Source organism: Alternaria viburni (assembly GCF_023758015.1).
Source record: "Alternaria viburni strain BMP 2772 chromosome Unknown scaffold_16, whole genome shotgun sequence".
In the NCBI taxonomy this organism is placed as follows: domain Eukaryota; kingdom Fungi; phylum Ascomycota; class Dothideomycetes; order Pleosporales; family Pleosporaceae; genus Alternaria; species Alternaria viburni.
The window spans coordinates 504,772-526,863 of NW_026055785.1; the positions used below are offsets into that span (position 1 = coordinate 504,772).

Genomic DNA, 22,092 nt, shown 5'->3' on the forward strand with positions numbered 1-22,092 from the left:
AGCCACCCCCAAGTGATGTCGATGAACAAGGAGATCTGGCTGGCGTATTCACGAGCTTAGACGAACTAAGTAACACCGTGTCCATGCTGGGAGACACGGTGGTAGCTTTTCGCAACCACAACAACCTACTTCTGAGCGAGCTTAGGCGCCATAACCTTGATGTTCCTGATGCATCGCCAAGCGACCCTCGATTCCGACGTGCGTTAGAAGCCGTTCACGAGTTGAAACCGGTGCCTTCATGTATCATGCCCGACCCGGCAACAGGCGAATACACACCTATAGAGGAGCGTTATCGCAGACTGAAAATCTTGGAAACAGACCGAATTTCCGGCGTCGCTCTCGAGGACCGCTGGAGGAATCGCTCTGCGTTCGTGCGCGACCTGGAGCGATTGGAGCAGCTTCGTCTCCATCTTGGTCCCCAACCGGCTTCAGACAACCGTCCCGAGCCAGGTCTAGACCAGACAAGGTTGCTTATCGAATATGGCGCCCTCTTGAACAAACTCATGCTTGACAACTGGCACTTCACTCCCGACGAGACCGGGGCTATGCGCAGCGAATGGCTAAGGGGTGCTGTTATTGGCAGCTTTGATCGGGAGCTCCTGCAAGAGACAAGGTTGTTCTCACTTCTCTCGATTGCAACTGAAAGGGACACCAGGCAAGCGCTTGAGGGTATTTCGGAACGAGCAGTAAGGTTTATGCTTGCAGACTACAGACACAATTGGTTTGTGAACGCAGGCATATTCCGTCACTACATGGCCAGCGAAAGCCAGTTGGGTGGATCACCGACTGTCGTATCTACACCACAGGCGTTCATGGTAGAACGTCCAGCACAACAGCGAGAAGTGTCTTCGTCGCGTCCGGGCGAAGGTAGTAGATGGCAACCCGGTATGTCGCCGTTCAGGTCCTCGGCCGCTCAGAGCCAGAGTATGAGAGTTAGTTGGTTCGATGAGATGCCGCGTGGAGCCAATGCAGAAGCTCTGCTTGACCCGGAGTATCTCCAGTGGCGGCAAGAGCAGGGTGAACCGTCAAGATTCAACAGTCCCAGAGCCGTGGGAGGAGCAAGCCGTACCATGAGTGCTGAACCTGTCGCTGCACAACAACAGAGCCGGCCCGTCGTCAATGGGGGTAGCAGTACGTTCACACAACTGCCTCGTACACCGGACATGGACGAACTTGTGCTACCACCCCAGAACAGAGAGCCAGATCTTCACCCGGAGCAGATGAGTCAGCGAGGAGAAATCCATGAGGACATCTTCAGCGAGCTGCAACCGCTAATCCTTGGACCCCAAGCACAAACAGAGGCATCCAGACAGTGCCCTCGCCAGGCCATTCGCGACCGCAGCGTGCAGACCAATGCGAACGCCATGGGTGCTCGCGTGATTCGCATGCTCCGAAACTCCCTTCACCGACGCCGGTCACAGTAGAGGGAAGCATCGCAAACGGCGGAGATGGAAGTTGTGAAAGAGACACGGAGGGCGTTTGAGTGAGGAGTCAACCTTGGAAAGACGTGAGCGACAGGCGAGATCAGAGAAAGGCGAGGGACATGAAGGTATAGTGACCTGGAATGTTCGTGAAGAGACGAATCCCAATGCAAGTAAGGCCCCGTGTTCAATGTTTGATGTTGACCTCAGGTGATGTCGTATCCAGGTGGTGATGTGTGAAGCATGCCGAGGGGGAAGTTGGATGACTGAGCGGATGACTAAGCCGCTCTCTGCAAACACGCCAAACAGCAGGGAAGGCGGCTGTTCGCTGATAGGTGTAGCCCGCAGCTATCACACCTCACTCACCCAGCGCGCCTGCTCGTCTAGTCTGCCTCGACCTTTGGACTGTGCCTGCTAATGGAGACGCGGCTGCTGCTCCTACAGGACGCTGGACTCGCTGGGGGTGGCTCATAGCCCGCAATTCCGAAAGGTACCCATCTAATTGTCCCGCCCCAAGCATGCCACTCTCGTCGGCTATCGCGAAACATCCCGCCCGCCATGTCTGACGGCGGCCCTGGATACCCCCAGGCGCCGTCTCTTCCTGCCCACGACGTGTCGCCGCTGATGGGCTCGCTCTCTAATGCGCTCGCAGGAACTTCTCACCACGCCGGCCACAGGTTGCCCACCATTCAGCCTGCATCGCCGCCGAACAAAGGCGCGCCGCACGCTTCCACGACGCCCCCGCGCCCTGCCTTCTTTTCCGTAGCCAGGGGCCACCCACATGCGACTGCCATTGCCAGCTCTGGCTCCTCGACTACCGAATCCTTCTCCGAGTTGACGTCGTCGTCGTCACGGGACTCGCTTCCCAATCCCCCCGGGCGCAACGCCCCGACCACGCCCCAGAAACAGGCGCGCACCACCAGGCGGAAACACTCGAACAAGTCCACGGGCCGATGGAGTAGGGGAGGCGGCTCGTCAGATGATACCGGCTCCGACCGCAAACCCCCCACCTCGCAGCCCGTAGAGCCCGCGCAGAGCGCCGCTCGCTCACCCCCGACTGCGTCCAAGACGCGCCAGCACCCCTCTATTGCTACCAACACCGCCTCGACGAGCCAGCCGCGATTCATGGCAACAACCTTTGGCGGTCCTTCGGGTGATTCGCGACGGGGAGTCGTCTCTCCTCGCCCTAAGGGACGCGGTATGACGCAGCCACACCTTATACACATGTCATGTCTGACTGGCCTATGCAGAAGCGAAGAACACCCTCTGCCGCAATGTCACCATCTACGGACACTGCCGGTACGAAAACAGTAAGTGCTGCTGGCCGCACCTGCCGAATCCTGTGGTGACCCTGTCTAGCCTGCCCCTACATCCACGACACCCTCAAGTTGGGCCAGAACGAAAACGCCAAAAAGAGGTTTAATGTCGACTCTCCTTCCTTCACGCCTCTGCAGGCGAGCACCAATGGATCTGTGACCCCCTCTTCTCGCAGTGCGGCTATCTCGCCCAAGGCGGCCAATGCTGCCGTCTTCACTCCCAAATCGCAACGCTCCGGTGAGTCCTGAGCATTCGCAAATGACTTCTATATGCATGCTGATCGTCTCAGCCGTCACCACCCCGCATATGCACGCGAAAGAACCCGCCATTGATTGGAATTCACATGACTTCCAAGATTTTGTCCCGCAGTCTTTTGAGGGTCAGCAGATGGTGCGTGGCTTTACTTGATATATCTGTCTTCCATTCGTGACCTTGGAGCACGTTCTTACATCCAGTTCTCGACTCACAACGCCCTAGGTGGACCCTAATGTGGGCTACGATCCTTTCAGCACACCGTCCAGCATCTCTACCCTGGCAGGTGCAACCCACCAAGCTGCTACCATCAACCCGTATGCACAAGATGCTTCGACGACGTATTTCCAGAACGCCAACGCGTTTCAAACTCCAGCATACCATCTGTACTGGCCGGTAGGGCCTCAGCCGACGGGTCTGCTTGCTTATCAGCGTACTGCACATGATTTCTTCATACCTGACGCTCTTCGGGAAGAGTTGCAAAAGAAGGCGGATATTGCACGTCAGGTCGCGCCGAATAGTACTTTGCCGGTCATTGAGCAGTTTCACTCCTTGTTTTGTTTAGACATGTCACCCCAGAAGAACACGGCTCCATTTGGGTACGCCAGCTGGATCTACAAAGCCGTGTCAAGCAAAGACGGGAAGACGTATGCGCTACGCCGTCTGGAGAACTTCCGCCTTACAAGCGAGACTGCAATTCGCTCCGCCCAGCCATGGAAACGCGTTTTGAATGGCAATGTGGTTACAATCCACGAAGCGTTCACTACGCGAGCTTTTGGCGATAGTTCTCTAATCTTAGTCACGGACTACCATCCAAATTCGAAGTCACTTGCTGATGAGCATTTCAAGCCGGTGCAGCGTTTCCACGGGAGGCAACCTGCATCATCGCACGTACCGGAGCAAGTGTTATGGGGCTACATTGTTCAAATTGCATCGGCTTTAAAGGCCATACACGGATCGGGTCTCGCAGCGCGCCTCATCACACCTTCGAAAATACTGTTGACGTCAAAGAACCGGATACGACTCAACGCATGCAGTATCATGGACATTGTCCAGTTTGACAATGCGCGTCCCGTGCCCGAACTGCAAGCAGACGACCTTGTTCAGCTAGGACGATTAATACTTTGCATCGCCAACAACAACGCCACAGCCCACTTGCAGATGCAAAAGTCAATGGACTATATCACTAGAAGCTATACAGCCCGTCTGAAGGAATGCGTGCAATGGCTGCTTAACCCCCAACCAGCACCAGGAGCTCCGTCGTCTCCCACAACACCAGCGCCGATGCAGAAAGACATTGACACCTTCCTGGGAGGTATCGCCGACCAATTCGCATCGGTTTTCGACAGTGAGCTACACGCTCAAGACACGCTTACGGTGAATCTCGGGAAAGAGTTGGAATCATCGAGATTGGTCCGTTTATTGGTCAAGCTCAATATGATCAACGAGCGACCAGAGCTAGACGCTTCTCAAAACATGCCCGGCAACAGTGGCGCAAACCCATCATCGGTATGGGCAGAAACTGGAGAGCGCTACTACCTCAAGCTGTTCCGCGACTACGTCTTCCACCAAGTAGACGCCAACGGACACCCAGTCACCGACCTCGCGCACGTTCTCGACTGCTTGAACAAGCTCGACGCCGGGACCGACGAAAAGATACCGCTCGCCAGCCGCGACGAGCAAAACGTGCTGATAGTGAGCTACCGCGAAGTAAAGCGGGCACTAGAGTCAGCATTCCAGGACTTGGTCCGGGCGGGACGTGTTTCGGGGAAATAGGATTCCTCAACCCCCAGTCCACCCGGCTAGCAGCATCGTTATGGATGGACGGAAGAAAAAGGGTTTCTCATTAAAGGGGCTGCGGCGAGACTGAGCTTGTCGGAGGACCCAGACGACGCGAATGTGAATGCTGTTTGTCAGGAAGAAACGATTGGATGGACGATTGATTTGGAATGGGCTGGAGACGAGCTGTTGGAGATGCTTGCATGAGTTGCGTATTACTGTTGTATCGAAGGAAACAAGATGGCGATAGGAAGGAGTAGAGGAACACGTATTATTCATAGCGCAATGAAAACGCAATTCTAGCTTCACATGACATCTGTTTGTAACGATCATTTCCATCATCCAGTTGTTCAGATATATACAGCAAACGACATATTATTATGTTGGCATACAAAGGCCTTTGTCAAGACTTTGGTCTTTTTTTTCCTCCGCGCCGCAAAGCCTGGGAACCATCTATAAAGGCAAAAGTGATGACACTCGTACAAGATAAACAGCTAGAAGCTAAAAAACGAATGAAGAAAGTTGATGAAGCAGACAAGTGAAGTCGCAAATCACTACAAAATGAGTAGGTGAAAACAAGAAAGAAAAGATGAAGGGAGAAAAACCGCATACAGAAGATCTTATCTGCACACATGCATGCCCGCCAAAATAACCCACCAGGTGAGCGGCACTCCTCATTACCAGCGAGTCTGTCTGTCCTTTCGCCAGCTCTGGACTTTAGACCCGCTTGTATGTCCGATAAGAAGAGACGTCTATTGACTCTTCTTCGCACCCCCCTTCCTCGGCAAACCCGCCTTCCTCCTGGCCTCGCGATCACCCTCCGCGAGCCACTGGCTCGCCTTAACCATCTGCACAATATTTATCCACTGCTTGACCGCCATAAAGGGGGCCGACGTCAACATGCAGATCCAGGGCACAGTCGAGTCCATCTTGTTTGCGCGAGCCATCTCCATGGCCGCGGCGGAGAAGGGGCTAGCGAAGAACATGGAGGGTTTGGGAGCGGCGGGCGAGCCGGGCTGGATGGACGAGGGGTTGTTGAGGTCGGAGAAGAGGGTCGGGGAGAGAAGGGGCGAGCTGAAGGAGAGGAGGTAGAGGGCGATGAAGAAGATTTCGTTCATGGCGCAGAGGGTGAAGAGGACTTTCTGTGGGTGGTTGTTAGTATATGCTTTATCATAAAGACTGTACTAAAGAGATTCCAGCTGAGTAACGTACGTTATTAGAGTAGTACTGCTTCAACAACCAACTCCTGCTCTCATTGACGTTCTTGTGGCTCTGGCCGCTGCCGCCCATGCTCAGCGTCGCGTACATATGCATGTAGTGGCTAGCCAAGTCGAGGGAGATGAGGCCCTGGAAGACGATGCTGAAGCGCGGGAACGCTTGCGCCAAGAAAACGAGCAGACAGGTTGTTGTGCACCTGTCCGTGACCATGTCGAGCACAGCTCCAAACTTGGTGCTCTGTTCGTAGGCCCGCGCGGCGTATCCGTCGAGCGCATCGAGCAGGCAGGATATGCTGTAGAGGAGGGTGCATGTGCGTGGGTGGAGGGGCATGTAGTAGAGCGAGATCAGGGCGAGGAAGACGCGCGAGTAGCCTGTGGGATGGTCAGCTCGTGTATGTTGAGTAGAGAGGGACGCGCATACCGATCAAGTTTGGGATGAAGAGGAATATGTTCTCGTACGCGCCCTCCTTCTCAGCCTGTGCTGGCCGTACCGCGGCGCCGTTGCCGTTGGCCTGTGTTTGTACTGATGCCATGGTGGTCGAGATGGCGTCCGCTGCGTCTTCCCGATTATCCTCAATGGAGACACTCGCTATAGCTGCGTGTCTTTGTATACACGTGTACCCCGCTGCGCTGACTGCAGAGAGTGGAGGCTCGTATGCGCGCTCTGCTGATGCTCAGAGCGCTAGGCAGCAGGTGCTCGTATGGGATGACGTGCAGCGAGGTGAAGTCCAGCGCTGGGGCGTGAACGGACGGAATCGTTCGGAACGGGCGTGCTGAGTGCCAACAGACGCTTTGTCGGGCTTGCAATAGCTGTTGAAGCTGTGCGGGTCCAGACCAGAAAGTTGTCGAATGAGCCGCCGATAAGCCGAGCTGATAACGAACCCTGTCGCGAATGCAGGTGCTTGGTAGTACGGGCTGCCAAAAAAGTAAGACCGAGATGGACAAGAAGGCGTAGTTAGAGGTGTTGGAAGGAGCGTACGTGTCAAGAAACTGGTGGAAGCAAAAGTAGTTGTGCCTGGAAATTGAGGTACCATAAATCTGCCATGTTCGTCCGCCAGCTCCCGGTTACCCGCCTAGACCAGAAAGGGGGTGGGCTTGGCATATGAGGTCAATCGCACATCAGTTCCGTCACCGGACCAAACGGACCATGTGCGCTCATCAGCAATGAACATTGTGAATTCATAGTTATTGTTTTCACACCATCTGCCTGGTCTTGCTGCCGACGGTAGTCTCGCATGTTTCATGCAGAAGGGCAATACGACAGTGGGGAAGTCTGCAATGAGAGTCTGCTTGCGTAACGACATACGAATATGTCTACGTATCTGTCAACCCTGTTCATGTACTTCTGTATCTCGCACTCTTCATGTACCTTAAGAGACAATGAATCAATAAATCGTGATCAAAGGTATCATCAAGCTATGTAACCACTACCAACTGAACGAGCCTAGTCCTTGAAGCCCTTGAACGACCCGGTCTTCGCGGCAATCTTCTTCGACTTAGCCTTCTGGTGAGCCTGCTTCTCCTTCGCTTTGCCAGTACTGAGACCACGATCCGCCTTGCCCTTCTTCCATACCTTGCCTTCTGATCGGACGTCGTTCATCTCGAGCTTCTTGCGGTCTTTGCCGCTGAGCTTCTTCCCCTTCTTGGCCTTCAGGGCTGCTCCGGCAGACTGGGAAGATCCGTTTAGTGCAGCAGCACCCTTCTCTTTCTCTGCCAACTTATCCTTCTCGGACTCGAACCATGTGCGCCTTGGCCGAGACTTGATCTCATCTTCGTGCTGGATCAGGTTCTCACCTCGCTTGAGGTCACGTTCTGTGACGCTCATGGCACGCTCTTCTTTCTCTTCGGCGAGGACCTCCTCAATTTCGCCTTCCAGATCCTTGATCTTCTTCATCCACCTGTCGGTTTCTTCTACGGGTACTTGTCGACTGACGACCTTGGCACCTTGGTCGCGCGAAGCCTTGACGGCCTGCTTGACGACTTTACGGTCGGGTTCTGCGGCAAGCGTACAGGCACGACCACTTCGTCCTGCACGGGCGGTACGACCAACACGATGCATGTAGATATCGTGACTTTGCGGTGCTTCGTAGTTGATGACTACCGCGACGTTCTTGATATCAAGACCACGTGAGGCGACATCGGTAGCCAATAAGTAGGCGGACTTGCCTGATCGGAAAGCCTCCACCGATTGAATACGCTATGACTGTTAGTATCGCATCAAACTTCAATTATGGTTGATTTGCTTACTTGTTCTTGGCTCATGTTACCATGGAGCTCACTAGCCTTGAGCCCACAGAGAGCGAATACAACGCGCACCCTATGCGCTTCCTTCTTTTGCCTAAAGAAGATGATGACCTTCTCTGTGTAGATCTTTTCACAGATGTACATCAAATACGCAAGCCTCTTATCTTCCTTGCCCTGCCTCAGTCGCACGAACTCTTGCGTAAGACCCGCTACAGTGTGCTTCTTGGCATCGACCATCAGGCGTACGGGCTTGTCCATACCGATACGGATAAGTTTGTCGACTGAGCTCGTCATGGTAGCGGAGAACAACATGGTTTGTCGTGATTTCGGAATAGTCGTCAGGATCTCGTTCAGTTGGGTCTCGAAACCCTCTTCGAGCATACGATCGGCCTCATCGAGAACAAGAATTTCGAGATGCTCAACCTGGAAGGCAGCTGTGTTGTGCATGTGATCGATGAAACGACCAGGTGTCGCAATCACGACATCTGGTCGTGTCTTCAACACGGCCTCTTGATCGCGCGTTGAGAAACCACCAGCCATCAGTGCAAAAGTGATATCGGTGAAAGAGGCAAGCTTGGTCGCGACGTTGAAACATTGTACCGCCAACTCACGAGTAGGCATGAAGATGGCAACACGGGTGGTTGGAACCTTCTTTGGTCGGTAGAGCAGACGTTCGAGGATAGGAATGAGGAAAGCGGCCGTTTTACCAGAACCAGTCTCGGCTCCTCCAACAACGTCCTTGCCTTGCATCGCAATCGGAACTGCTTTGTTCTGAATGGGCGTGGGCTCGGTGAAGCCGACAGATGCCAAACCTCGTAAAATGGGTCGTGAAAGCGACATGGCTTGGAAGGAACCAGTACCACCTTTGGCCCCCTTTTTCTTCTTAATCTGCACGCTATCTTCGGGCGCGAAGAAAGCGGCTGCCTTCTTCGCCTCGACGGCGTCCTCTTCCTCGCTCTGATCTTCATGGTCTGTTTCGGCGCCCTCAAGGTCCATGGGATGTGGTACATGCGGTACTTCAGCTTCTTCGTCTGAGTCGCCCTCCTCTTCACTTTCACTACCCTCGGCCCCTGAAGCCTCCTCCTCGTCCTCCTGGTCTTCCTCCGAGTCGCTTGCTGCGCCCATGCCGAACCCGTCTTCGGCCATGAGCTCGTCATCCTCGCCGAAACCTTCAAAGTCGCCATTGACAGAAGCCTCGGGCGACTCAGTTTCTATGACTGCCTGTGCGCTCTTCTTATTCCGCCTCCGCTCGATGATGTCGTCAACATCGACCGCGGTGCCCTTCTTCTGCGACTCCTGCGCTACTGTGCCGTTGTCGTTGCCCCAGCCATCAAACTCCTCCACGAATCCGGTATCTATGTCGCCGACCGCAAACTCGAAGTCGCTCGCAATGTCGTCGTTCTGTTCGACATCTTCAGTCGGTTCTGGCATCGCATCTTCTTCGATTTCTGGAGCGGGCTCGGTTCCTTTCTTTCCCTTCTTCTTGTCCTTCTTCGCTTTCTTCGACGCGACTTCTTTCGGCTTAACGTTGAGATCTGGGTCTTCGGTGTATTTCCTCTTCTTTCCAGCGCCAGCTAGTTTGGCCGTTGCTGCAGCCTCGTCGGCACCACCGTCGTCGGATACATCCTCGTGGTCGGAGATGGTGAAAATGAAGTCGTCGTCCTTAGGCGCCATGATTATCGTGTGACGACACCTCGTGTACTGGGGTAATTGCAGAGATAGTTGAGCGTTCTGCGTTTGCAAGCGTCGCAAAAAAAGTTCGGGCTCGGGGGATCTGTGCTCAGCCCACCCCTGCAGCCTAAAAGTGGGGTCGCTGCAGCCGTCGCGACTGCGAACAACTTGGATCTTCGAGTCGTGGCAAACATCACTCGGACGTCTACATCATCTCAGATTTCACTTAGTTATCAACTTTCAATGGTGTGTATGCAGCAAGGTGCATCAAGAATATCAACCACCAGGATGCTCGCTAGCGCGTTGATAGCGTGTTGACAGCCTACCAGGCATCAGAGACGTTTGCGACAAACGAACATGGTCCAATGACGACTGACGAAATGCGCCAATAGATGACACCAAGTCTCACACGGAGGCCGCTCTCTCATGTGATATTGCATAGGTCCTGATATAATACTGCTTACTACTTCTGCTAGCCTTATCCAATGGGATATCTAGGTATAGACTGAGCAACATACCCATCTGTCTGGCTTAAGCGTCCACGGTACCTAGATCCAAATTACATATCGCAGGCTACAATCTTCATATCACACGGCTGAGAAGTTTACCGTGAGTCACTACCTGCCAATTGAAGCCAGGCATCCACAGCGCCTTCCGGTTCCATACCGCCAACCGATGTCAGCTGCAGCCTCAGCCTGATATAACTAGCCTTGTCAGTCACGATCTGATTGAGGCTCCTTCTATACCACGCTTTTCACTCTCCAATCTACATTACTTGGTCGCTGAATCACCACTAATCACACACTCGTACCACCACCCTCACTGACCACCTCACTCCACCATGCGTCGAGTGCCACGAAGAGCAGCCTCACCCTCCCCAACCACCCGAGTCCTCCGCTCGCAAACTAAACAAGCAGCGTCAGAAGCCCACACCACCAATATCACCAAGCCCACCAGGAAGCGTCGCCCACGTGCAGATCCCTGGGCGAAGAAGCGCAAACCAAACCCCAACCCCAGACCGCGCAAGCCACCGCCCACTCACTTCACATGCCGTATCTGCATCGAAGAGCAACCCACCGATGAGTTCGTCAAATGGGTACCACCGAAGCGCGGACGCTGGCAGCAACACCTAGACGTCCCCTTCACCTGCATCGCCCACCTAGCCCGGAACCCCAGCAAACGCAAAATCGACCCCGTCTGCAAGACATGTATCGGCAACTTCCTCTCCGCAAAGATGGACACGCTCGGTGTACGTCAACTCGGCGCCGGCTGTCTAGAACCCGGTTGTACGGAGCCCTGGGACCACCACTTCATCCTGCGCTACATGCCTCCTGGTGACGCGCTCGAGAAGTTCAACATGGAAATGCTGGAAGTGTGGAAAGAAACTGCGAGTCCCAAGCCCATGACCTGTCTCTCACCGACATGCACTGCGATCGGTCTGCCGGATGCGACGGCGGCTGGATACCCGCAAGTCGCGTGCAACGACTGTGCTTTCCGGTCTTGCGCCCAGTGTCTTGTCCCGTGGCACAAGGACGTTACGTGTGCGGAGTATGCGGCGAAGCATGTGGACGAGAAGATGAGTGATGCCGAGAAAGAGACGCTCAAGTTGATGCAGGGTAAAGATGGAAAGAGGTGTCCAAATTGTCAGTTGGTTATCGAGAAAGATGGTGGCTGTGATAGCATGGTAAGACCCTATCTTCATCCTCACAAACTTCACAATACTTTGCTGATGTCCAAACAGTTCTGCGTTGGATGCCACAAATACTTCAACTGGGCAAGTGCCGCTTCAGCGTTGACTGGCGCTAAGAAAGCCGAAGCTCCTTACATCCGCGACATGCCGTACTGGCTTCACGATGGTATGGTCGTGTGCGAGATGGACGGTATCAATGGACTGGACGGTACTACTGGCGCGGTTGCTGCGGCGTCGGACAGCATGGTAGAGGGATGATGTGTGGTTTTGAACTGGCGAGGTTATGACTGTTATGATTACGAAGGAATATGCATTATTAATTGCGACATGGGTCCCGGCATGGAGTGGATTGAGTTTGGAAATGTGTTGTTAGTGTCCAACAGGATTTTCATCGAAGAACTTCAGCACATCACAATCACTCATACCCAATGATACCATCGATGGATCTGCCAGAGCACTTAGGCCCCAAATGGTGTAGATTTTTGGTTGTACAGAGTTTGCGTATTAGTTACAGAATCCCAGCTCGCAGCCACGAGTTTCCTCTCTTTCCCGGTGTTTGTAAAGCAAATTGATCGCTCCCCCTCGCTCTCTGAGACTCCAATCGCGCGCGGACGAATACCACCTGTCCCGCTCCGTCGTGAAACGCCATGTGAATGCATTTTGAACGCCAACCAACGCCAACTGCAGAATAGGGGGTGATGCATTATGGTAAAAGTGGGTGATCAAACCTTCTTGTAGTGTTTTTGTGAACGCGCTCTGCGGCGGTCTTTTCCTACTTTTTTTTCTTTCTGGTTTTGTTTGTTAGAGGCACCTCGGATGTACGGATACGCACCTGCACCTGATGCGGCGTCGGATCGCAAGTCCGGAGGCGTCTCTAAGTCGATCGATAAAGACCTGTGTAATCAGGCAGGCAGGTTGCTAACGAGCCGTACCTTTGTGGGCGCGTGAGGAAGCAGCCGGAACTGAAGAGAAGAAGAATGTCAGAAACCCCAAAAATATCGAGTAAATGATGGAGAGTATAGAAAAAAGCGAACATGTGCTAGCTTAGCTGAAAGCGAACTTATGCTGCCGCTGGAGTAGCAACTCCATTGGTAGCTAGTTCGGCCTGTCGACGCTTTGCTGCCGAATGCTCGCTGTCCTGTATTAGCAAAATCGTCAGCATAATGGCGTATGATTACTCTCGGGACGCGGGTGAGCGTCGAGAGGATTTAGTGAGGCGTGAGTCACGCACGTCAATGCCTGTATCGGCGAAGTGGCGCTTAGCACTTTTCGCGTCCTTCTTCTTCTTGTCTTTGCTAGGCTTCTTCGGTCGGGTCTCTCCTTCGACGAAGACATCATCGGGAAGTGCAGTGCTGACAAGTTAGCAATTGCCTTGGAAATGGATGAGCGTTATACTCACTTGCGCGTATGGACCACCTTAACCGACATCACTTTATCATCGTAAAGGTCGGAGTCGGTGATGTAGCTCCTGAATTGACTCACTGGGTAGGAGATGTCGAGCGACTTGGTAGCATCTACACGTCGAGTTAGTTGTGCAACGTATTGAATGACTTGGATGAGCATACCCGGAGGCAATGTAAGACCAATGTAGAAGGTCGTCGTGTAGATGATATGCTGCTCGCCATTCGCTGGCTCAGTACCCTCAGCAGGAACTTCGGATGCCGGAATCATGTACTCGAGAGAACCCTGCGTGACCTCATGGAACTGATCGTCTTTGCAGCGGTGGAAGCGTTCAAAGTAGTGAATGTACGGGCGGGCGGTGTCGATGCCCGTTTGTCCATCGTCGATGCCTTTGACGATGTGACGGATTTTCGACTGTACCAGTCCGGAGAAGGTCGAGTTAGCTTCCTTAGTCCGACTCGCGGCAACGACACTGAGGTAGTATTTGTGGTCTTTGGTAAAGAAGGAGTGGCGCTCGAAGAGTGAATCCCAGTCCTTGGCGCCCGAGAAGATATGCTGTAGGATCTTGTCCGCTCGCCCGAACTCCTCCTTCATGATTCGCAGCGTCGATGGCATCACCGTATGTGTAGCACACATGGAAGGAAACGCGGGTGTGATGATGGGCATGAGGTGGGCGCGATCGCCGCCGTAGACCTGGGGATTCCACACCCGGAGACCCAAGTCGCCCTCTTCGATGTGCTTTAGCATAACAGGTCGCGGCCAGGTCCATTTGTACATCAAGCTGAAGAACTTGGAAACGATAGTAGCGCCGTTGGCCATGGGATACAGCTGGCAGATGCGCGCAACCATGATAGCCCACGCAACTCCGCCAGGATATCCGAAGACTGCACCGTAGATGCCGCGGCGGTTTGACCAGAGTTTGATGGCCCTCAGCGCGTGTCGAAAGCTGACCTTTTGCGGCACCGCATCCAAGAGTTCGTTGGTGACTCGTGTGCCGTTCACACTGCGTGTTGCCGACTCGCCGAGACCTTCCAAATCCTTCTTCTCGATCGTCTCCATTGTTCGCGGTATCGACGATCTCTTCGGCAAGGACGCGAATAGCAGGTCTATGCTCACACCGCGATATTCCATCTTGATAATGGGGACAAAGGCATCTTCGACGGGCACGAATTCGGTGATGTCTTCGGCCTTGGACATCTCTCTGAAGGTCGGAGGGAAGTTTTTGAAGAATTCGTCGATGGTCACGAACTTGGGCGCGACAACGAGTGTATCGATATCCGACGTGGGACCGTGGACGCCGAGAGCGTAACTACCGAAGGTGAAGATCTTGCCGCCGGCGGCATCGAGGACAGGCTGCTGCACACCCTTCTGTTTGCCGACGCGACGGACAAACTCTTCGACTACCTTCTGAATGTGGTCGATGACCTCCTCCCTGCGAAGATTAGCTTGGCGCGACTTCGTGTTCAGGGACTGCCGTACCTCCTGCGGTTGCCCTCGGGAGTCTCGAAGACATTCTCAGTCTTCAGCGTCTCGATGAGTTTGTCGTTTAGCCGGATGTCGTGTTCAGTCGGCGCGGCCTCTGATATGGCGCTGGTGACTCCAAACTGCCGGGTGGGCTTCTTCTGGCCGTCCATGGTGAAGGGTGAGAGAATCGGGGTTGAAAGAGTCGCGCGACTTCGGGGGTGCTGCGGCGAGCTGGCGCGGAAGAAGTCGCAATCGGGCGCGTGTCGGGGTGGATTGTCGTGAGAGACGGCTGGGAAATGAGTGTAATAAGAGATTCAGCGCTCCCACATGGCGACGCGACCTTTCCAAGTTGAAGTCTGGAAAGTGAATGCACAGCAATCAGAAGTCTAGGATGCATCCGTCTTTCGAGGAGCCCGTTGCCAAGCCGCTAGTGCGCCACTGTGGCTCAACCTGGAAGCGGCATTACCCCGTCGCCATCGCAACATTGGCAAACCTTGCAAACTCAACATCATCACCGTCGCCTAACATGGCGAGACAATTACCCTTGCATCTCTCCCACAAGAGTGCACTAGTGCTATTGCCTCCCGCTAATATCGCTGCACCTATCGAAGGCGTCCGACGCACGCACGACAAGAACTTCGAGCGATGGCCTGCGCATATAAACATGCTATACCCTTTCCTATCGTCACCTTCTGAAACTAGTGGGCAAGGCGAGGACTCGCACTCGTCTCTCAAGCCTGACATACGTGTCCGTATCGCAAGAGCCGTTCAAGACATACGATCATTCCACATAACGCTCAATGCGGATCCACCCGGGTTCTTCAGCCACGGCAAAGGGGGCAGCAAAACAGTCTGGCTAGGTCCTACTACAGACAATGTCCAACGGCTTCAAGCAGTTCTGCAACAGGAATTTGCTGAAGTAAATGCAGATCGGCGGCCCTTCGTCCCTCACCTCTCTGTAGGACAGGTGAAGAGTGAGGTCCGCCTGGATGAACTCCGCACACTGACCAGAAAGAGAATAGCGGAACATCTGGATCACAGCCCAAATGATGAAGTCATGCCTGCAGCTTTGGATTGGCATGTTGATCAAGTATGTGTTATTCAACGTAATACCTACAATGATCGTTTCAAGGTAGTCGAGACTATCAAGCTATAAAACCAGTAGCATTGTTTACGAGATCAGTTCTTCGAAAAGAACTCCCGCATTTGGTCATCCAACCATTTCACGTCTTCGGTCGACTGTCCTGGTCCGCCGGCCCTAAGTTGCTTGTCAGCTTCAAGTGTTCGATACATCCGGAGATACAAATTTACCAGTGGCCCCAGATAGATGGAAAAACCCTCAATGTTCCCACGCCTGGCTTCATGTTCTGAACCTCGATTTCTGAATCTTCTGGTGGGAAATACAGATCTGTCTTTGCTGGCAGGACAAGTGTCTTCGCTTTGATACCCTTCATCGCTTTCTCAAAATCGCCATTATACGGTTCTTGCTGCGAGCAGTCACCAGCTTGCCATGTATGCGCCATGACCAGCATATTCTCTGGGTCTTTCGAGAGCGCCCAAGCTTCCCAGAAGTTGACAAGAAAGTCGTCCAGATTCTTGAAACCAAGCGTGGGTGCTGTCTCATACAGCTTCTCACGATAGAATGCTTGTGAGAAGCCCCAGCCAGCATAAACGCGTCCAAGAGCCTTCAATCCGAGCTCTCGGTTCGAGGATGTGAATTGCGCTGTTTTGCCTTGAGCAGCTAGAAGACTTGGCTTCGCAACTCCTGCTGAACTTGTTCCTATTGCAGCGTACAAGGCGCTCTTGACGCCTTCTAGGAAGACCTGGTTATGCAAGCTCGTCTTTGCGCTTCCACAGAACGGTACCGCGAGGTCCATAAAGTCGGGGAACTGCGTAGCCCACTGGTACGTCTGTCCTGCACCCATGGACCAACCAAGGACTGCACGAGCATGCTTTACACCAAGATATTTAGTGACGAGCTCATGCTGCGCTCTCACGTTGTCGTAAAACAGCACTTCTGGAAACGGGCGCAAATCTGGCATGTTGGATGGCGAAGAAGACTGGCCATTGCCGAATAAAGCGGGCATGATGATGTAGTACTCAGAAGGGTTGAGTGTCTTGTCTGAGCCCGTCAGCCAGATATTGTCGGATATTGCTACATCATCGTATTAGCAGTTGCCCAGCAATGGGTGCCTGGGGCTACGCATACTCCCAGAATACCATGTTGGGTATATGATAGCAGGTAGCGATGGATCACCTAGGGTCTTGTAGGCGATGAAAGCGTCCGGAATCTCTCCACCTGACTTTAGCTTGAAATTGCCCAACTTGTAGGTTTGATAATCATCGTTGGAAGACATGGTGGTATTCGAATGAAAAGACAAAGGTGGATTTTTGGACAGCTACTAGAGTATGAATTTCAAACAAACATCACCATCGAAAGACGTGCGTGCACAGTCACGCTATCTATCTATCATCGCCATGCCCCTCAGTTCCAGCTTCCGTGGTAGACCCTGCCACTAAGCTCTGGCGTGGTTATCGTTCATGGCGGGGTAGCTGAGAGATATGGTGGGGTACATGACGTTGACAAACCCGTCCCTTGCGGCAAATCGCCGTGTGTACCCGTCAGAATGGGCATGGCCAAACCTTCTATACGGGCCAGAAACATATATCTTCTAGCAGCCTCAATGCAAATAGAACTTCTTAGTTCCAAGCGGCCTGCCAAGATTCATACGATGGCGGCTCAAGAAGCCTCGGTGGGCATTCCGCGGCCGCCCCTTGTACAATTGCAGGCTCGGAATTATATCCGCTATTTGCCGTAGAGCACTTTTTTGCGCGATTGATCATCTTTTACTAAACGGCAGTTGCACCCATAGCTAGGTATCGATATAAAGACATCGTTCCAGTGATCACCACTACAGCACGATTCGCTCCCCAACAATTCTTCCCCCTAAGTCACAACACCCAAACTACAGACCTCATCATGGCAACCGGACGAGCAGATGCCGAAAAGGAAATAAAACGCAACCCGCACGGCGACTTCAAAGCCGTCGAAGCCTCGCGCCCACCCTTCGACACAAGCTCCTCCTTCCACTACACGCAAACCCCGAAACCCAATTGGACACCCGGTTCCGGCCCCAACGAGCCCTCCAGCTTGCAAAAGGCGCACCGTTCGATCAACCCCTACGAAGAAGGCCGACCCGTAGTACACAACTACAAGCTGCTCATCTCCGCCATCGTCCCCCGCCCAATTGGCTTCGTCTCAACAATCAGCGCAGATGGCAAAAGCACGAACCTCGCTCCCTTCAGCTATTTCAACCTCGTGAACCACGACCCACCCATGTTCGTCCTCGGGTTTGCAGGTGGCATGGACAAAGCCAAGGATACCCTCAAGAACCTGGTTGATACCAAGGAAGCTGTTATCAACATCATCACGGAGGAGTACGTCGAGGCGGCGAATTACACGAGCATCAATGCGCCGGCTGATGTGAGTGAGTGGGCGTTTAGCGGGCTGCATGCGGAGAAGAGTAAGTTTGTCAAGCCTGATCGTGTCAAGGAGGCTGTGTTTAGTATTGAGGGAAAGCTGGTGAATACCGTGGAATGGACGAGTAAGAATCCTGCTACGCCGGATAAGAAGACTGGTGTTACTGCGTTTGTGGAGGGTGTCAACTTTTGGGTTAGGGAGGATGCTGTTGATGAGCAGGGCGTGCTTGTTGATCCTGCTGTAAGTATTGAGTGTGAAGATTGTGGGTGTTGGAGGTTGCTAATGCTGGACAGGTTCTCAAGCCGATATCTAGGCTGGGTGGTATTACGTATGCGAGGTCGACGCAGGCGTTTGAGCTGCCGAGACCGGAGTACGAGGAGGTTACTAAGGATCCCGAGGTTGCGAAGTTGGCGCAGCCGAAGGGTCAAGGTCAGTAGGGAGTCTTATCGAGGCCGCGGGGCAACAGGCATGTACTGTGTGCATGGAAAGAGGGAGGCGCATAGATCTAAAGGTATAGACGAGTAAATACATGATCAATATAAGAAGAGATCACTCAATGGGAAGAGCGTCCTGTCGTTCGCAGCTCATAACTGTGCAGAAAAGAAGCAAAGGTATCATAACTAAAACTCGTCTACAAATTCGGATGTCGTTCCGCCTCACGTGGAAATCTCATCCCTAGCCAAGGGCAGCCCAATGAAGAAATTTAAACGACCTGCCCTGTAAATCCTACTCCTTTAATCCAACTTCAAAACTTCGTACCAACGCTTACAAGGCCATGACACCGGCGAACGCGGCAGCAAAACCAGCGCCCATCACGCCAACCACGTTGGCCATGGCGGCACCGGTTCCAGTCGCAGACGCACTCGCACCTGTCGCGGACGCACCACTGGCACCAGCTCCAGTGGTAGTAGCAAGAGTGCCGTTCTCGCCGAGGATAGCCTGGTTGACCAGCCTCTGAACCTCCTGGTTGTACTTGTCGTAGTAGCTCTTCACATCGCTGGGAAGCGCGCTGTACCAGGCCGGTGTCTCAGAGAGGGTCTCGAGCGCGCCGACTTCGGTGACGCCGCTAGGAATCGAGTATGAAGCGGTAGCAACGAAGGATTTGAGACCATCGTGAGCGGATTTGGCGGCAGCGAGGTTGGAGGCTTGGGTGAGGGACGCGAGGCCCGTCTCGACTACGTTCAACACGGACGAAGCGTAACCGTCGATCTTAATATCGTGGATCAGCATTGATTACACAAGATAATGGGTGGGTAGACTGGAACATACATCGGTGAGAATGTTGAGGTTCGTGGGGAACGGTGTGGTGATGATAGCGAATTCTGCGACAGCAGTGCCAGCAACGGCAGTGAGGAGAGCGAGGTTCTTGAACTGCATCGTAACGGTAATTGCGAAAGTTGTGGAGAACGTTGGGTAAAGAACAGGTGAACAGTGCCGTCTAAAGTTGAAACTAAGATCTAAGAATGACAGAAATAACGATTGACAGGAGCAAGAGCGAGGACCTAGGAGCAAAAGCGCGTGGGAGAGCAGGCAGCATCCACTTTATGTATACCTCAATTTGTGCATCAACACCCGAACGCGTATACTCCGCCACGAAACTCGGCTCCAGCGCATGGGTAATAATGTCGTGTCAGCCCGTCATCTTCGCTGTCTTGCGCCATGCCGTAGTGTTTTTGTTTTTAGTAACGAAAACCGTTGAGCGCCTTGCAGGTAAGCTGAAGATCTGTCAAACGGTGCCCCCCCAACATGATCGTCAGGTCAACGCAAACCATCCATCGGGGGACCCACAGCAAAAAGATCAACGACACGCGTTCGATGTGCAAACTGCAATGAGGGCCACAATCTCACGGTGTTTCGGATGATATTCAGGGGGCGGTTATCTTGGATTCGGTGCTGGGGATGTTTGGGACGGCCTAGGCCTCGTTTAGAGTGGGTTGCATTAGGGCCCACTTTTGGCCCGAACAAGCTTTTTCCCTCAATCGTCCCAATTAGCTGACAGCGAGGCCTCCCACTAGATCTATAAATACGCTCAACACAATTTCACAGCCTCGATATTCTTGATATTCGAGGCGGCGATTTCTCACCTCATCTAATCAACTTCTCGTACAGCTGTCGTGGTTGTGATGCCTTCACCGCTGGACTTTTTTCCTGTGGTTTCGCGTTCTTCGCTGGAAGAAATGCTCTCGGTTTGCGCGCTGTGAGGGGGGCTGCTCTTGCTTTCTTTCCACCCTAGGAACCCGAAACCGATGATGACGACGAGCCAGTATAGGTTGTACGAGATGACGGAGCCGTAGGTCGCGCTGTTTTGCCAGCCGAAAAGAGAGTTAAAGATACCCCAACTGAGCCGATGTTAGCGAGGAAACATCTGGATGAGAGTGCATCACTTACCCGCCATCGCCGTTTTCCAATGGTGAGCAGCACTGTTATCGCAGTCAGTACAAGAGGTTCGGCTTCTGTCACAATGTAGACCCACGTTTACGTGCCACACGCTCTTCCTGATATCGTAGCTACCAGGACCGGCACCGGCTTCTGCAGCACCCTCGCCAGCGAGCTTGACCCAGGCATTCTGTTCGAGGTTCCAGACACCTTTGGAGAACAGACCCGCTGCAACCAGGTAAAGAAAGCACGTCGAGATGACGAGGAAGATTTGTAGAGAAGTCTTGTTGCCGCCCTTGTAAATGAAAAATCCGACCAAGGCACCCGCACCGAGACCGCAGAGTACGGCGAGAGGGAAGCTGGTCGCTGGCGCACCGAGTCCGACACCTGCGATGAACCTGATGGACTGTTCAGCTCTGCGATGTAGGGGCAAGACTGATGTAACTTACAACACTGCTTCAATGCCTTCGCGAAGCACAGTAACGAAGGGCAGGATGAACATAGCGTACTTTTCCGACCATCGCTTTAATCTGCCCTTAATGGGTAGTTTTGAATCCTTTTGCTCCAGTACCTTGGAAATCTTTACACGCCATTTGTCTTGGAGCTTGCTGACGCGGAGCAGGGCAGCTCCCATCATGGTAATGATGACACTTGCGAGGATTGCGAAGGCGCCTTCCCAGATGTTCTCTGCAGCTTCGAAGGCATTGCGACCGGCAGTGTAGAAGGTGCCAATGACACCAGCGCAGATGACCAAGCAGATGAGAACACCAGCTCCAACGCCATACCAGACCTGGCGTACGAGTCGTTTGTGGACTGTCGCGTCATGTTCTGGGCCGAGGGTTTGCTTGAGGAAGGCGAGGAGCACAGAGACAATGATGCTCGTTTCCAGACACTCGCGGAAGCAAATGAAGAAGACTTGATCAGTGTTAGCATTGATGGCATGATCAGCACCACAAAGTGGAAACCGATTGTCCTCGCATACATACCTGGCACAGCAAAGACGTTCGGCATCTTGAGGGACCTTGGAACTGTCAAAGTTGCGTGGTTTGTTACCCTCACTGGGTATTTGATAAAGAACAGAGGACGGATCTAATCAGATGGGTGGACATGCAGCGACTCCCGAAGCTGAGGGTGGCTAACACGCGCCTGCCGTTCGTGTCGATAGCGTTAGACAAGAGCCGAAGTTCGGGCATGCACGACGACCCTGCCTCTTAATTTGAGTTTCTCCCGGTATCACGACGGACCGATCATGCTTCAGCTTTGTGCTGCGTCGGGTGCGACTCCGACTGCGATATCTCTGGTTGTCATCTTCTGGCGTTAGGCGACTACACCCAACCTCAGTCCCATTTCTCTGCTCTGTTTCCGACGACAGATGCTCCAACACCCTCTCCAACCTCCGAGTTATCTGATCCGCACCTTCACATGCCCAGCACGCCAAATCCAATCAAGACTTCGTGGCGCGGACTAGTGCAGGCTTATTGGTCCTTCGGCGCCGTCGCTTACCCCAGACCCTGGTCGATCATGGTCCAGATTATCAGATGGACCGATAACACCCGGTGAATGTCACCCCACAGCAAATCAAGCTCGACAAACTCGCTAGTCGTTACCCAAGACGTGGAAAATTCAATCTGATACTGGGATGATCAAACACGTCAGGCCGAGGTAAGTCTAGTTCGTGAGGGAAAAACACAAAAGCCCCGCTTTGGACACTTTGTGGCCGCCTTCAGACCGTCGAGAACATGGGCTGATGATCTGATAACTCGGCGCCGAAGCATGCGG

General features: G+C 53.3%; 11 protein-coding genes across 11 annotated transcripts; 5 read left to right on the top strand and 6 right to left on the bottom strand.

Annotated features, from left to right (window-relative positions):
• Positions 1 to 245: 245 nt before the first annotated feature.
• Positions 246 to 1,424, top strand: J4E79_007498 (uncharacterized protein; the record flags this gene model as incomplete). The annotated part of the gene is made up of 1 exon (XM_049356363.1): positions 246 to 1,424. One exon carries the CDS (start codon positions 246 to 248, stop codon positions 1,422 to 1,424), a length of 1,179 nt encoding a protein of 392 aa, XP_049209250.1.
• A 555-nt stretch (positions 1,425 to 1,979) lies between these two features.
• On the top strand, positions 1,980 to 4,766 carry PAN3 (PAB-dependent poly(A)-specific ribonuclease subunit 3; the record flags this gene model as incomplete). Its single annotated transcript, XM_049356364.1, has 5 exons — positions 1,980 to 2,619; positions 2,672 to 2,731; positions 2,781 to 2,975; positions 3,028 to 3,128; positions 3,216 to 4,766. The coding sequence occupies 5 exons, from the start codon at positions 1,980 to 1,982 to the stop codon at positions 4,764 to 4,766; spliced, it is 2,547 nt and encodes an 848-aa protein (XP_049209251.1).
• Positions 4,767 to 5,521: 755 nt separating this feature from the next.
• Positions 5,522 to 6,519, bottom strand: J4E79_007500 (uncharacterized protein; the record flags this gene model as incomplete). The annotated part of the gene is made up of 3 exons (XM_049356365.1): positions 5,522 to 5,911; positions 5,982 to 6,358; positions 6,408 to 6,519. The coding sequence occupies 3 exons, from the start codon at positions 6,517 to 6,519 to the stop codon at positions 5,522 to 5,524; spliced, it is 879 nt and encodes a 292-aa protein (XP_049209252.1).
• A 911-nt stretch (positions 6,520 to 7,430) lies between these two features.
• DRS1 (nucleolar DEAD-box protein required for synthesis of 60S ribosomal subunit) lies at positions 7,431 to 9,904 on the bottom strand (the record flags this gene model as incomplete). The annotated part of the gene is made up of 2 exons (XM_049356366.1): positions 7,431 to 8,183; positions 8,234 to 9,904. 2 exons carry the CDS (start codon positions 9,902 to 9,904, stop codon positions 7,431 to 7,433), a joined length of 2,424 nt encoding a protein of 807 aa, XP_049209253.1.
• An 838-nt stretch (positions 9,905 to 10,742) lies between these two features.
• Positions 10,743 to 11,849, top strand: J4E79_007502 (uncharacterized protein; the record flags this gene model as incomplete). Its single annotated transcript, XM_049356367.1, has 2 exons — positions 10,743 to 11,585; positions 11,643 to 11,849. 2 exons carry the CDS (start codon positions 10,743 to 10,745, stop codon positions 11,847 to 11,849), a joined length of 1,050 nt encoding a protein of 349 aa, XP_049209254.1.
• A 916-nt stretch (positions 11,850 to 12,765) lies between these two features.
• On the bottom strand, positions 12,766 to 14,626 carry J4E79_007503 (uncharacterized protein; the record flags this gene model as incomplete). Its single annotated transcript, XM_049356368.1, has 4 exons — positions 12,766 to 12,943; positions 12,991 to 13,105; positions 13,157 to 14,424; positions 14,472 to 14,626. 4 exons carry the CDS (start codon positions 14,624 to 14,626, stop codon positions 12,766 to 12,768), a joined length of 1,716 nt encoding a protein of 571 aa, XP_049209255.1.
• A 356-nt stretch (positions 14,627 to 14,982) lies between these two features.
• J4E79_007504 (uncharacterized protein) lies at positions 14,983 to 15,612 on the top strand (the record flags this gene model as incomplete). The annotated part of the gene is made up of 2 exons (XM_049356369.1): positions 14,983 to 15,546; positions 15,589 to 15,612. 2 exons carry the CDS (start codon positions 14,983 to 14,985, stop codon positions 15,610 to 15,612), a joined length of 588 nt encoding a protein of 195 aa, XP_049209256.1.
• Positions 15,613 to 15,635: 23 nt separating this feature from the next.
• On the bottom strand, positions 15,636 to 16,813 carry J4E79_007505 (uncharacterized protein; the record flags this gene model as incomplete). Its single annotated transcript, XM_049356370.1, has 3 exons — positions 15,636 to 15,714; positions 15,768 to 16,611; positions 16,666 to 16,813. The coding sequence occupies 3 exons, from the start codon at positions 16,811 to 16,813 to the stop codon at positions 15,636 to 15,638; spliced, it is 1,071 nt and encodes a 356-aa protein (XP_049209257.1).
• Positions 16,814 to 17,436: 623 nt separating this feature from the next.
• Positions 17,437 to 18,374, top strand: J4E79_007506 (uncharacterized protein; the record flags this gene model as incomplete). The annotated part of the gene is made up of 2 exons (XM_049356371.1): positions 17,437 to 18,177; positions 18,231 to 18,374. 2 exons carry the CDS (start codon positions 17,437 to 17,439, stop codon positions 18,372 to 18,374), a joined length of 885 nt encoding a protein of 294 aa, XP_049209258.1.
• A 328-nt stretch (positions 18,375 to 18,702) lies between these two features.
• Positions 18,703 to 19,314, bottom strand: J4E79_007507 (uncharacterized protein; the record flags this gene model as incomplete). The annotated part of the gene is made up of 2 exons (XM_049356372.1): positions 18,703 to 19,146; positions 19,207 to 19,314. 2 exons carry the CDS (start codon positions 19,312 to 19,314, stop codon positions 18,703 to 18,705), a joined length of 552 nt encoding a protein of 183 aa, XP_049209259.1.
• A 712-nt stretch (positions 19,315 to 20,026) lies between these two features.
• On the bottom strand, positions 20,027 to 21,324 carry J4E79_007508 (uncharacterized protein; the record flags this gene model as incomplete). The annotated part of the gene is made up of 5 exons (XM_049356373.1): positions 20,027 to 20,276; positions 20,326 to 20,357; positions 20,411 to 20,711; positions 20,763 to 21,228; positions 21,300 to 21,324. 5 exons carry the CDS (start codon positions 21,322 to 21,324, stop codon positions 20,027 to 20,029), a joined length of 1,074 nt encoding a protein of 357 aa, XP_049209260.1.
• Positions 21,325 to 22,092: the final 768 nt, after the last annotated feature.